At 43.4% G+C, this 14,937-nt stretch overlaps 1 protein-coding gene across 2 annotated transcripts; it reads left to right on the top strand.

Annotated features, from left to right (window-relative positions):
* Positions 1-7,647: 7,647 nt before the first annotated feature.
* LOC119291680 lies at positions 7,648-11,502 on the top strand. Of its 2 annotated transcripts, none has more exons than XM_037570488.1 (4): positions 7,648-7,792; positions 7,875-7,945; positions 8,978-9,284; positions 10,510-11,502. In XM_037570488.1, exons 3-4 carry the CDS (start codon positions 9,072-9,074, stop codon positions 11,011-11,013), a joined length of 717 nt encoding a protein of 238 aa, XP_037426385.1. In that variant the 5' UTR covers positions 7,648-7,792; positions 7,875-7,945; positions 8,978-9,071; the 3' UTR covers positions 11,014-11,502. The 2 variants fall into 2 exon arrangements, with proteins under 2 accessions (XP_037426385.1, XP_037426386.1); XM_037570489.1 differs by having other exon boundaries at positions 7,670-7,792; positions 7,885-7,945.
* The last annotated feature ends 3,435 nt before the right edge of the window (positions 11,503-14,937 follow it).

The following is a 14,937-nucleotide window of genomic DNA, read 5'->3' on the forward strand; positions in this document are numbered from 1 at the left end:
CCGCCGCCTCCAGTCCGCCGCCCCTGCCGCCGCCTTCGCCGAACCCCGCCGCCGCCTCCAGCGCCGACTGCCGTCTCCGGCGACCTCGGCCTCGCCGCCCGCGCCTCCCTGCGCCTCCCGGGGCCCGCGCCACCCAGTGGCCGCGCCGGCCGACGCAGCCCCGCGCGGGCGCCTGCTCGCGCCGCCCAGCCGCGCCCCACTCTCCGGCGCCCACTACCAGCCCGCGCCGCCCGGGTCCCTCGCCGCCCCGCGCCGGATCCGGCGGGATCCGGCCGGAGGAGACCTTCTCCGCCCGAGTCTGACCACCCCGACGTCGTCCTCGCCACCGTCGCCGACGTTGACCCCGCGCCGGGACACCTCCATCCCGATCTGGCCTCGTCCCTCCATCCAAACGGGGCCGCTCCGTCCCGAGACCCCTCCGTCCCAGTTTTCTGCGAGGTCTAATTTCCACTAAGTCCCTGAAAAATGTTGCATTATATTGCCTTGTTCATCGCATCATAACTCCTCATCCGTAGCTTCATTTTGTGTGCCTAATATGTCAAAATGTTCGCCATGATGTGCTCTTCATTTCATTCCATTGCACCATGTTCATTTGAGATCATCTAGATGCCCGAATCATCGTCGCAAGAGTGCTATATGATGTTAATCTGCTAAAACTGTTATAACTTGATGATTTGTCTTTTTCGTTGCATTTTGTGTGTGCATCCTATGAGGTTGATGTCTACATGTGTTTTGAACTACATCATGCAATCTTTACAGAGGTGCCATACATGTATTTTTGTGAGTTGTGTACTGAGTGCATCAAGCTTGTTAAGTAGGGTACTTGTTGTTGTTGTTTTGCTAGGCTGATTCTGTTATATTTTGTTGCCATGTAAACCTGCTGCTACAAGTCATTCTATGCATAATCTGAAGATGTTAACTAAGTATGTTTTGTCATACATGTCATGCTCTATCCATCCATGCCTTGGTTGCATTTATAGTCTGCTGTAGCTTGTTGTTATCATGCTCTAAACTTGCTAAATAATGTTGTTGTCAGCCTGTTAACATTAAGTTCAGTTTTTTCCATGTGTTTTGCTAGTGATACATGCACCCTATGAACTTGCTATTGCCATGCTTAGCTTCATAAACATGTCTTCTTGTTGCTGGTTGCCTTGTCATGCCATGTATTGCTCTGTGGTGAGTGGTACAAGCTCACCAACATGCCTACTTATCGTTGTTCCTGCCATGTTTGAATCTGTCATATCATTTGCCATGTTTACATGGGTGCCATCATATCTTCTGATCCCATTTGGATCATGGTCAGTAAAGGACTTTTGTTCTATGCATTTAGTAGGTTCATGCCATGCCTTTATTTGCCCTGATAAGTTCCTGTAGCATGTTGTTTGATAGCTCTAAACATTGCAACCTGATGTTATTGTCTGCCAAATCTGAAACTGTTATTATTTGCAATCTTGTCATGCCTTTTTGAGTATGTTCTAGTGATTTCTGGAGATAGATCAGTGTTTATGTTTTGTCATGCTTTACCTGTACATCATGTCCATACCTTTTGTTCTCATGTTGGGGTGCTGTAGCATATTGTTTTGATGCTTGCAATATGCCTAGTTGCTGTTTTGGACAGATTGTTGCTATAACTTGTATAGTGTGTGTGTTGAACCGTTGCTCCGTTTTGAGTGTGCTCTATATGAAACTTGCTTGATTTTGCATGTAGCTTCATATTATCATGTTGCATCTTTGTTTTGAGGTGTTTGCTTGATGTTTGTATACATTTTGCATCAATGCCATGTTTAACTTGTTTTGCTCATATCTTTTAGGCCGTAGCTCCGAATTAAATGAACTTTATATGTAACTTGACTAGAATCTCGTGTAGATCATCTTTGTGCATCTTAACTTGCTGTTTAACAACTTCAACATAAGGTTTATTTAGATCTGTACGAATTTCGAAATTTGCATATGAGGACTTACCGGAATTGTTATATGTTGTTCTCGGCCTCATTTAAACTTGCCTTGATGTGTTGCTCTTGTTTGCATCATCTCTTGCCATGAGTAGCTTCATGTAGCTTTGTCATGCATCATGTCATGTTCATGTGTGGTGTATTTACTATGTTGTGTGCTTCTTCTCGATAGTTCCCGTTTTGTTGCGATCGTGAGGATTCGTTCTTCTACGCTTGGTTCGTCTTCGTGGCTTCATCTTCTTCATGGACTCGTTCTTCTTCCTAGCAGGATTTCAGGCAAGATGACCGCTACCCTGGATCTCACTACTATCATTGCTATGCTAGTTGCTTCGTTCTATCTCTATGTTGCGTTACCTATCTTTTGCTCATCAAGCCTCTCAAATTGCCATGAACCTCTAACCTTTGACACCCTTCCTAGCAAACCATTGCTTGGCTATGTTACCGCTTTGCTCAGCCCCTCTTATAGTGTTGTTAGTTGCAGGTGAAGTTGAAGATTGCTCCATGGTGGACAGGATTATGTTGGGATATCACAATATCTCTTATTTAATTAATGCATCTATATACTTGGTAAAGGATGGAAGACTCGGCCTTATGCCTAGTGTTTTGTTCCACTCTTGCCGTCCTAGTTTTCGTCATACCGGTGTTATGTTCCCGGATTTTGCGTTCCTTACGCGGTTGGGTGATTTATGGGACCCCCTTGATAGTTCGCTTTGAATAAAACTCCTCCAGCAAGGCCCAACCTTGGTTTTACCATTTGCCTCACCTAGCCCTTTTTCCCTTGGGTTTCCGGAGCCCGAGGGTCATCTTTATTTTAGCCCCCCCGGGCCAATGCTTGTCTAAGTGTTGGTCCGAACCAGAGCCACTTGCAGCGCCACCTCGGGGAAACTTGAGGTCTGGTTTTAGTTGTACGTAGTGTTCATCCGGTGTTGCCCTGAGAACGAGATATGTGCAGCTCCTATCGAGATTGTCGGCGCATCGGGTGGCTTTGCTGGTCTTGTTTTACCGTTGTCGAAATGTCTTGTAAACCGGGATTCCGAGTCTGATCGGGTCTTCCTGGGAGAAGGTATATCCTTCGTTGATCGCGAGAGCTTATCATGGGCTAAGTTGGGACACCCCTGCAGGGTATAAACTTACGAAAGCCGTGCCCACGGTTATGCGGCAGATGGGAATTTGTTAATGTCCGTTGTAGATAACTTGACACCAGATACGAATTAAAACGCATCAACCGCGTGTGTAGCCGTGATGGTCTCTTTTCGGCGGAGTCCGGGAAGGGAACACGGTTTTGGGTTATGTTTGATGTAAGCAGGAGTTCAGGATCACTTCTTGATCATTGCTAGCTTCACGACCGTTCCATTTGCTCTCTTCTTGCTCTTATTTGCGTATGTTAGCCACCATATATGCTTAGTCGCTGCTGCAACCTCACCACTTTATCCCTTCCTTTCCCATTAAGCCTTGCTAGTCTTGATACCCATGGTAATGGGATTATTGAGTCCTCGTGGCTCACAGATTACTACAACAACAGTTGCAGGTACAGGTTTTGCGATGATCTTGATGGAGAGCGACGTTACTTGTTTTGGAGTTCTTCTTCTGCTTCTTCTTCGATCAGGGGATAGGGTCCAGGTCGGCAGCCTGGGCTAGCAGGGTGGATGTCGTTTGAGTTTCTGTTTGTGTTTCATCCATAGTCGGATGTTGATCTTATGTATGATGATGTTGTATTCGTGTGGTATTGTATGCCTCTTGTATGTATCCCCATCTATTATGTAATGTTGATGTAATGATATCCACCTTGCAAAAGCGTTTGAATATGCGAGTCTATCCTTGGTGGGACCTTCGAGTTCCTTTTGGATAGGGTCGCATATTGGGCGTGACACCCATCCACCTCCTCTCTCCCGCTCTACCGCTCTTCCCACGTGCTCCGGCCTCTCCATGATTTGGCAAAAGATAACCATGTATGCTATGCTCACGCCGGAGCGCTGGTACCAGATCGAGCAGGAGGTCTGGGCTAGGCGGGTCGTCCGCATCATTTCTGGGCTGTCTCCGGACTCGCGGGAGACGGAAGAGGAGGAGCGGGAGGAGGAAGAGGAGGAGAGGGAGGAGGAAGAGGAGGAGAAGGAGGAGCGGGTGGATGAGGAGGAGGAGGAGGAAGGGGAGCAGCAGTCGACTTTGATGGATGTGGTTTATCCGAAGGATGACGAGGCGGAGCAGATGGAGGAGGAGGAGCAGTAGTCGACTCTGATGGAGGTGGCGGATCCGAAGGAGGACGAGGCGGAGCAACCAGAGCAGGAGCTGGCGCTGGCTCTGGGCTCCAACATGGAGGACTCCGAGGCAGAGTTCGTGGTCGCGGTCGAGACGACGGAGCAGCAGGCCATCCTGGAGTCCATAGTCCATACAAGATGAGGCATATGTGGAGGCCAACTGGCAGTTCATCCGGCAGGAACGGGCGGCGGCCGGCGCGCTCTTCAACGAGGTCGAAGCGATGGATGCGGGGGCCGACGCGTAGGAGCCGGAGCTGCGGCTGCCGCCCATCTACCCAGAGCCGAGATAGTGAACATCTCTGATGAGGATTAGGGTAGTGTATTACATGGATTTTATCTATTGCATGCTTTTCTATGGATTAAAGATTTATAGTATGAGGTATCCGGATGCTGGATGCAGATGAGAAATTTAAGATGTGACCGGTCATTGTCCATGGATGCGGACGGACGCGTCTATGGATGTTTGAGTGGTCCGATTTACTGTTCGTGGCTGTAAATGCTCTTACTAGCTAGAAAATGAGTAACCATGCTAGGGTGCTGTCAAAACTTTGACATAAGTTATGGAATAGAAAATTACACTGTTGTTAGATAGTTGCGACGGATGCGGCCGGACGCGTTCACAGATGTTTGAGGGGTCTGATTTACTGTTCGTGGCTGTAAATGCTCTTACTAGCTAGCAAATCAGCAGCCATGCTAGGGTGCTGTCAAAACTTTGACATAAGTAGAGTTATGGAATAGAAAATTACACTTTTGCTGGATCGTTGCCGCTGGGCCAATTGAGCGTCCACCATTGTGCATAACCTCTATGAGTGACTATGACTACAATGCAGTCACTCTCGATCATGAACTTGTTGCAACCCCATAGTGTTCATTAAAATCAAACAACCCCGAAGAGCCCTAGCTTTGGCTGTTGCCGCATCATCATCGTACGTCAACGAAAGGAATCCCACTAAAGCTTGCTGCAAGAAAGTAGCCCTTGTCGACGCAGTGATCGCTCCCGAGCCAGTGTCACCGTTGGACACTACGGGTCAGTTTGGTTGCTGCCCTGGGTACTTTGTGCCTGGCCTGGAGACTGCCTGAGACTTGCCTGAGTGTTGTTTGGTTTGTGCCTGAAAAATAAAATGAGTGCCTGGCCTGGAGTGTAGGCTGCCATCATTAGCCTGCCTTGAATCACGTTCGGCACAATTAGCCTGGCCCAGGCGTCCACCATCGAGCGCCTGGCCGCTGCCTGGCCGCTGCCTGGGCTACTAATCCTAGATGAGAAAAGGACCCGCAGGAGACTTTTCAAGGCATCTAAGCTTTTACTAGGTTCTAAGCACCTACCCAGGCCAGGTTGTGAACCAAACATGTACATGTCAGATTTGCCTGGCCAGGCAGAAAACATCAATGACTCAGGCACATACGCACCCTTTTTTCTCCAGGCACATATCCAGGGTAGCAACCAAACTAACCCTACATCCAGTGGCGGAGCTTGCATTGAGTTACGCCTGGGGCTGGCTAGCTTGAGCGATGATTTTCCATAAACTTTTGTACTTTATTTATACTCCTTCCTCTCCGATTTATAGAGCTAATCTATTTTTTCCATTTTATTAGCCTCAATTCTACTTATATCAGACCTATCAAGTGGAGAGTAACTTCGACTAGCAACATGCATATGTTATTAGTCTATATTATCATCTCCATAGTGGAGAATAATACATGTATGGTGTCATGCAACACTTTATTTATTCGGTTGTAGACTCATCTTGTCTTGATATATGTGATGTGACTCATAGTGTGGGTACTAAATGCCTCTTTTTTCTCATTAATTACTTGTCACATCATCTATTTTGTCTAGAAATGTGTGATGCGCCCACCATGAGACCAGCCACAGTGGAAGTAACTTCGGTAGTAACATCGAGTCTAACTCAACAAATTTGCTTATGTGGCAGTGAGTTAATGAGGAGAGATGTAGTACTAGTAACTTAGCTAGTTACTGTAACATCACATGTCCCAATGCAATATGAGTCTATAACCTAATAAATGAAGCATTGCATGTTACCACACTTATGTTACTACCCAATATTAAGGTAGTAACATAGTCTAGGAATATGTGTATGTTACTACTATATGTTACTCTTCATTGTGGCTAGTCTGAGTATGTAGTCTTATCGTATGCGCAGATTTCAAGGTGCATTAAATCACTGCATGCAAGGATCAAGAGCAAACTCACCAATGTCGGGGATATACCCCGCGGTATGACCCAGCTGAGACTTGGAGTTTCACCGTGACCCGGCAGATTGTAAGCCGGCAGACACAGTTAAACATTGTAAGCCAGCAGGCACAGTCATGTAACCCGGCGGACACAGTCATGTAAGCCGGCGGACACAGTCATGTAAGACGGCAGATGTTAAGCCAGACGGTATGCCAGATGGTAAGCCAGATGATAAGTCAGATCGTAAGCCAGACGGTAAGCCAGATGATAAGTCAGATCGTAAGCCAGACCGTAAGTCAGATTGTAAGCCAGATTGTAAGAAGCCCAAGACGTTAAAGAAAGCCCATGGAGAGAAGCCCGTGATGATAAGTCAGAATAATTTAAGTCTTAGTCCGAGATGGACTCTACATGTAACCCGCACCTCCAACTTATATAATGAGGGGCAGGGCTCCCCAAAAGGGACAAACAAGAAGAAACAATTTCTAGGGCTAGACACAAAGAGCCGACTTACCGGCGACTCCCTCATGATCATAATGAGACTTAGACACAAATAGCATGTAGGGTTATTATCGGATCATGTTTTCCGGGGCCCAAAGCTGTCTAAATCATTGTCTTATGTGTTGATTCGCCTCACATCTCTCCTCCGGCTTAACCCCTCTCAAGCTACCACATAGATGCGTTGGCCTCACGACTAAGTCCTCACAACTAGGACATCTGCCGTGACAATTCCACGACATGTATAGTGTTATGCAACACTTTATTTATTCGGTTGTAGACTCATCTTGCCTTGATATGTGTGATGTGACTCATAGTATGGGTACTAAATGCCTTTTTTCTCATTAATTACTTGTCACATCATCTATTTCGTTTAGAAATGTGTGATGCTCCCACTATGAGTATGTAGTGTTATCGTATGCGCAGATTTCAAGGTGCATTAAATCACTGCATGCAACGATCAAGAGAAAACTCACCAATGCATGTACAAGTTCTTGATCATTTACTAGTGATCATGCATGCATGCGTTGTAATTAATGCAGGGATAAACATAACTTTTGAAGAAAAAAAGTGACTAAATAATAAGCAATTTTACAAACTAGTAGTATGAAGTTTATTTCCCTCGTTCATCACGCATCTTGGCCGGGGATTTTTTCAAATTAATAAGCCGTATAAAGCGAAAAAGAGTGAGCAAGAGCGAATTACAGAGGGTGTTGTTACAGACTTACTGTCCCCCTTTGATCCAATCCGGAAAATACGACATTAACCTTGAGGATTGATTGAGGAATTGACAGGCCGACCCGACCCGTGCCCCCGACGCAACACCTTCCGCTTCCTCGAGTCGCCGCCCCCTTTAGCTCGACCCGCTCCGGCGAGACGGTTCCACCGGCGGCGAGGTATGTGATGTGCTGCCCCCATCCATCCCTTCCTCGTTTCACACTTTGGTTCTCTCATTTCCCCTGTTGACCGACGGCGCAGAGGTGTACAGGGAGGTGGATTCCGGCGGCCGGAAACGACTCGCTCTAGAAAGGGCAGCACCCGGAGTCGCGGTAAACCCCTAGATTTCGTTGTCTCAGTTTGTTGGAACCATATTACTTTTGTGGGATTCGCGAATTTCGTCTTCTCAGATGGAGTTGTGCTTGAGATCGATGGGATCTTCATGCCAATTAGGCTGCGTTCGGTTAGAAATTAACTGATACAGTATATAGTTGTAACGCATCGTGTGGTAACCTTTGCCTCGTTTGATTGGTGAAGTCTTGTCAATTTGTCATCGAACAAGATATCGAGAGCTCATTTTTCCGGTGAAGGAGGATGCGATGTGCACACTGGTTACCCTGAGAGAGGAGGATGATAGAGCAATGGAGGCTTTTTCTTTTCTTTTCTTTTTGAATGCTCATATTCTTCTTTAGCCCTCGCCATCCAGTAACATCGTGTCCTCCCCGCCTAAGGCCACTTCCTGGCTCACTCCACCTCGAGGAGATCCTCCTCTCGGAGTCGTTGTCCTTGACCTCCGCTCACTGGACTGGGCGGAGTGGAGATCCATTCTGATCTGGATCTGTTTCCTTGGTTGACGGTGCTAATTTGCTTGGATTGTTCTGTGAGTGTGGTTACTGCATTTCTTTTTCTTTGAGCAAGCAGTCTGTCTTGCTCTTTGTGGGATCGGCACTCCAATTCACCCTGCTTGCTTCCAATCTGTTGTGGATCTGTGTGATGCGTGCTGGAGTAACCAGAACAGTTTACTTCCAAAAGAATTTTGTTGTAAAAAGCAACAAATTAGAAGGTAAATTTGTAGACTGACAAGTGACAACAACCACTTGTAGATCACAGAAAAACATACCGTATGCTGAAATTTTCCATGACAATTTTGATTAGCTTTTGTCCGCATCTGGTGTTTTTTTTTGGTACATATAGTGCTGAACATTTGACCAAAGTTGCTCAAGCTAACTGATTGATCTGTACTCTGTTGCTAGAGGACACTGACGATTCCTTATCATTTTTTTAAAAAGAATGTCACTGAACTCACATTATTATAGCAAATTTATGGCTCCTTTTTGGGTTTTGATTCACTATGTTTGTTGCAGCTTTGGACCTTACGAGCTCGCATTCTGAGTATGCGAAAGACCGGTGGTTTTAAATGCTGGAAATCATATCACTTCCGTTTATAAATGCACAAATATGTTAGGGAATTCTTTGCTAGCTGAGAAAGAATTGGCACTTGCAAGTAGATGTGGTTTGTTGTCATCAAGCATGCAAAAGTCTCATACACCGTCCTGTCCTACTATCACATATGAAGAAGCTCTTAGAAGGGAACTGGAATATCGGCGAAGGTTGGAACGTACTCATCCACATCTGTTGATTGCTCTTAATGAAGCTCCTGCGCTATCCAGAGTAAGCTTCTTGTCTGATAACTTGTCAGCAGGGTTTTTTGGTAATGAACATTTGTGGTCCTATGGTTGATAACTTGCGTGCATGGGAAGTAATTAGTCTGGGTAACCAATCATTAACAGAAATTTGCCATTTCATCTGAGTTTACTTTATATGTCAACACAGTTTTATCATTTGCGCTATCTGTGTACTGCAGAAAGCTATTTTGTACCTTTTATTCATATAGTTATCTTCTACTCCCTCTTTTCACAAATATAAGATATTTTGGATATTTCAGTATGGACTACATATGGACTGAAATGTGTGAACAAACACACTAAAAGGTGTCTATATACAGTTGTTTCAGAAAAAAAGTTAGAACATCTTATATTTGTGAACGGAGGGAGTGTTTTCTTGTGCAAGGCATTGGATCAAGTCTCAACTTCATATGTTGAAAGCTCAAACAGGAGTCAGTTTTCTCAAGTTCTATTGTCACATTCATGCTGTTGAGAAAATATCCATAAGCCGCACATTGAGTTTAATATTGCTTTACAAGATGTGATGAAACATACCCGAGTTTGATCCAACCACCCATGTGAGAAGCTGCAACAAAGGTGTTGTTGTTTCAATGCCACTCCAAATTACCTCTAGCCCTTAATCCTTGTTCTTACCATTTTCTGGACAGGATGAAGAGTTCAGCTTGCAGAGTTGTAGTAGTTCTTTGATCAGTGGGGAAAGTTTGCTAAAGTTTTAAGTAAACTGCATCCATATTTAGAGAAACAATTATTCTGGACGATTTCTGGTTATTGAGTATTCATTTGAAATGCAGTTTACTATTGACAGTCCTGGCACCACTCTCTTTTACTAATGATGTTAAACCATTCCGTGTTCTCATTCTTCTGCATAGGTTCGATGCTACTTTACCTAATTGTATCAAACTATAGTTAGATATTGGAAGATGTTATCTGAAAGCATGATAAGGGCTATGCACTACTTCCTCCGTTCCTAAATATAAGTCTTTTCAGAGATTCCAATATGGACTACATACGAAGCAAAATGAGTGAATCTACACTCAAAACTACGTCTATATACATCCGTATGTAGTCCATATTGAAATCCCTAGAGAGACTTATATTTAGGAACGGAGGGAGTATTTGTTACTATGTTTTTGTTTGAAACCTAGAAAAATTTGTCGGAGAAATTAGATGCACTTTACTTATCTACTATTGGATTAAAAATATACTTTCAGGAGACCTGTACAGATTCAACACCTGATGTGTTGAAGAGAAAGTTAACTCCTGAGAGTAATATGCCTTCACCGCAGTCAAGCTTTAATTTCACCGCTGCAAGAAGCCAGCCAGCAAATTGGTACCCCCCAAAGAAAAAAGTAATAGTTCGACAGCCTGCATCACAGGCTATGCAGGCTGTTCAAGTACCCAGAACAAATTCTGTACCTTCCTTTTGGTGCAAAATATGCAAGGTGGATTGTGTCACTGAATTCAATTTCGGCGCCCATATTGGAGGGAAAAAGCACAAATTTAAGAAGCAACTGATTCTTGGTAATATGAACACTGGAAGACCTGCCACTGGCAGTCAGTTTCCAGGTAACACAAACCGTGGACCCAGTGAGAATGCAGTTTCTGGAAGCAGAAATGATGAACCGAACGTAGGTAGCAGCAGTATTGCTGGACCAAGCAGCAGCGTGTCCTCTGCAAGCAGACCCAGTGAAGCAAACCCTGAAGCATTAAACTAGGTAATCAGCCTCGTTAGGTACTGTGGAAGGCGGGTACCAAGCAGTTCTCAAAGTCATGGAAGCTGTGCAAGAGTTTGTAGTTAACGTTCAAAGAACTAGGCCGTAGGCTGCCCTCGAATGATCACAGTTGACTTCGACGAGCACGCATCTCTCATTGAGCTTGTGCATGAGAAGACATATTGAGCAATTGCACAGGTTGAGATGGCCAAGGAGTCTGTGTCTCTCATCTTATCAAGACCCGGCGACGTTTACAAGGTTCCGCAAGAATTAAAGCATCATGATACAGATCTTTCTTCATAAATGCCATGTTTTATGCTTGTAACTGTTACATACTCAAATGATTGATTGATTAGATCTTGAGTTTGATATTGTCGATGAATTTTTCATGTGCTGGAAAAGATGGATCTTGTTCTCATATGTCAGGACAATCTTCTGTTATCCATTCCTGTGCAATTGTTATCCCTGTACATCTGAATGCAGGGGATTTCAGTGGTCCTATATGGCTTTTTATTCTGAAGTAAAAACATTGGGGTTCCTTATCCGAGTTGTGTACTCCCTCCGTCCGAAAATACTTGTCATCAAAATGCATAGAAATGGATGTATCTAGAACTAAAATATGTCTAGATACATCCTCTTTTATTCATTTTAATGACAAGTATTTCCGGACGAAGGGAGTAGTTATTATTGTTCATCTGAATGCAAGGGATTTCAATAGTCTTGCGACTTTCTTTGGGAACACTGAAATTTATTGGCTTCAGCCACATCATGCTCACATTCATCTACGGACGGTCATAGTTGTTTCTGCGAATATTCATAAGGGCATTTCAAACTCATTGATTCATATTTCATACATTTTTTTATTACAAACTCATTGGTTCATATTTCATATAACTTATAGATCTGTCTTTTATTAGGAGTGAAAGAAAAAAGATCTTATGTGTTGAAATCATTCGAACATTTCCCTGGGTTTATGTAAAAAAAAAAGAAGGGTTGGAAAGCAAGATCTGAACCGCCTATGATGACCTCGATGAGTCTGGCAAGGCATGGACTTTGCCTGGTTTTGAGATGTATATAATGATCAAGGTTGTGAGTTCAGCGAACTAAGGATCCTACATGTAGCTTTCCACGGTTGTTATGGAGTTGGGAATTCGCTATCTACCTCATAAACAATGGTTGTAATAAAAAAAACATAACATGTTGAAGTAAATCGATAATTAAATAGAGTAAAAATATATCAATTGTCATCAAACTTGAAATGTATATCCGCTTTGGTCACCAGACTGAAATATACCCAAAATATGTTTCTTTCTAACATACAAGTCCCAATTTATTCTGACATCCAGTTTTCTTTAATTAAACTTATGACATGTGGACGAATCGTCAAAGTGCATAGAGCTATTTCAGTGGTACTCAGCTTACTTCTTTTAGTCTAAGCAATATACATTGTAAGCAAGTGAATGATGTATCAAGGAATTCCTAAAGTTTTCGGTAGCTGTCTATCAACAAAAAAAGAAGTGGAGGATTGAGCTGCATTCATCAGCCGCCTCTGACGACAACTTATTCTCTTTTCTTTTTTATATTTCCTTGTTTTCTAGAGTCAACTCTAATGCCAATTGCACACATCATTCGATATGCATATAAGATGCTATCTCTCTGATTGAAAATATGTTGGAATTAATGGGCATGTTGATATTAGTGGGCCTTGACCCAACTGGATTTCACAATTTTTTTAGAAGTCAAAGAAGTCACAATTAATTTAGACATTCGGTATTCTTTTATATTGAACTAATCGCATGTGGGCAAATCATCAAAGCACATAGAGCTATTTAAGTTGTACTCAGCTTACTTCTTTTAATCAAGTAATACACTGTAAGTAAGTGGACGATGGAGCAATGGATTCGAATATGGAGCACGTACCCGAGCAATATGTTGAGTGATGACCCACAAGTGTAGGGGATCTATCGTAGTCCTTTTGTTAAGTAAGAGTGTCGAATCCAACGAGGAGCAAAAAAAATGACAAGCGGTTTTCAATAAGGTATTCTCTGCAAGCACTGAAATTGTAGGTAACAAATAGTTTTGTGATAAGATAATTTGTAACGGGTAATAAGCAATGAAAATAAATAAGGTGCAGCAAGCTGACCCAATCCTTTTTGTAGCAAAGGACAAGCCTGGACAAGTTCTTATAATGAGTAAAGCGCTCCCGAGGACACACGGGAATTATCGTCAAGCTAGTTTTCATCACGCTCATATGATTCACGTCCGTTACTTTGATAATTTGATATGTGGGTGGACCGGTGCTTGGGTACTGCCCTTTCTTGGACAAGCATCTCACTTATGATTAACCCCTATTGCAAGCATCCGTAACTACAAAAGAAGTATTAAGGTAAACCTAACCATAGCATGAAACATGTGGATCTAAATCAACCCCTTACGAAGCAACGCATAAACTAGGGTTTAAGCTTTTGTTACTCTAGCAACCCATCATCTACTTATTACTTCCCAATGCCTTCCTCTAGGCCCAAACAATGGTGAAGTGTCATGTAGTCGACGTTCACATAACACCACTAGAGGAGAGACAACATACATCTCATCAAAATATCGAACGAATACCAAATTCACATGACTACTTATATCAAGACTTCACCCATGTCCTCAGGAACAAATGCAACTACTCACAAAGCATATTCATGTTCATAATCAGAGAAGTATTAATATGCATTAAGGATCTAAACATATGATCTTCCACAAAATAAACCAACTAGCATCGACTACAAGGAGTAATCAACACTACTAGCAACCCACAGGTATCAATCTGAGGTTTTGGTACAAAGATTGGATACAAGAGATGAACTAGAATTTGAGAGGAGATGGTGCTGGTGAAGATGTTGATGGAGATTGACCCCCTCCCGATGAGAGGATCATAGGTGATGACGATGGTGATGGTTTCCCCCTCTCAGAGGGAAGTTTCCCCGACAGAACAGCTCCGCAGGAGCCCTAGAATTGTTCCTCCTCGTGGCGGTGGAGTTTCGTCCTGTGAGCTTGCTTATGATTTTTTTCCAGGGTAAGATACTTCATATAGCAGAATATGGGCACCGGAGGGCTGCCAGGTGGCCCACGAGGCAGGGGGCGCGCCCTACCCTCATGGGTGGTGGGTGGCCCCCCTCAGGTATTTTTTCCGCTGAATATTTTTTTATTAGTTCCCAAAATGACTTTCGTGGAGTTTCAGGACTTTTGGAGCTGTGTAGAATAGGTCTCCAATATTTGCTCCTTTTCCAGCCCAGAATCCGAGCTGCTGGCATTCTCCCTCTTCATGTAAACCTTGTAAAATAAGAGACAACAACCATAAGTATTGTGACATAACGTTTAATAATAGCCCATAATGCAATAAATATCGATATAAAAGCATGATGCAAAATGGACGTATCAACTCCCCCAAGCTTAGACCTCGCTTGTCCTCAAGCGGAAGCCGATATCGAAAAATATGTCCACATGTTTAGAGATAGAGGTGTCAATAAAAATAAAATACGGACATGAGGGCATCATGATCATTCTTATAACAGCAACATATATATATATAATATATATCTTGTCATATGATTTCTTATACTCAAGTAGCAATCTATTCACAATGTCAAGTATGATTCAGAAACTTCATTGAGAACTAACAAACTACACTCTCAGTCCTTGAAGCAACTACAATTTATCATAACATCAGAAAGAGTCAATAATAGAGCTTTTCAGCAAGTCCACATGCTCAACTATCATTTAGTCTTTCACAATTGCTAACACTCACGCAATACTTATGGTTATGGAGTTTTAATCGGACACAGAGAGAGATGGGGGCTTATAGTGTTGCCTCCCAACATTTTACCTCAAGGGTAATTTCAACAATAATAGTTCATGCTAACTTACATCCAATTGGAT

Source organism: Triticum dicoccoides, chromosome 4B (genome assembly GCF_002162155.2).
Source record: "Triticum dicoccoides isolate Atlit2015 ecotype Zavitan chromosome 4B, WEW_v2.0, whole genome shotgun sequence".
Lineage (NCBI taxonomy): Eukaryota > Viridiplantae > Streptophyta > Magnoliopsida > Poales > Poaceae > Triticum > Triticum dicoccoides.

What these genes read in the sequence shown, in the direction of transcription:
- LOC119291680 (XM_037570488.1), top strand. Translation starts at nt 9,072, where the DNA reads ATGTTAGGGAATTCTTTGCTAGCTGAGAAAGAATTGGCACTTGCAAGT. An exon ending in AAGCTCCTGCGCTATCCAGA is followed by an intron (nt 9,285 to 10,509) that starts GTAAGCTTCTTG and finishes ATATACTTTCAG; the next exon opens with GAGACCTGTACAGATTCAAC.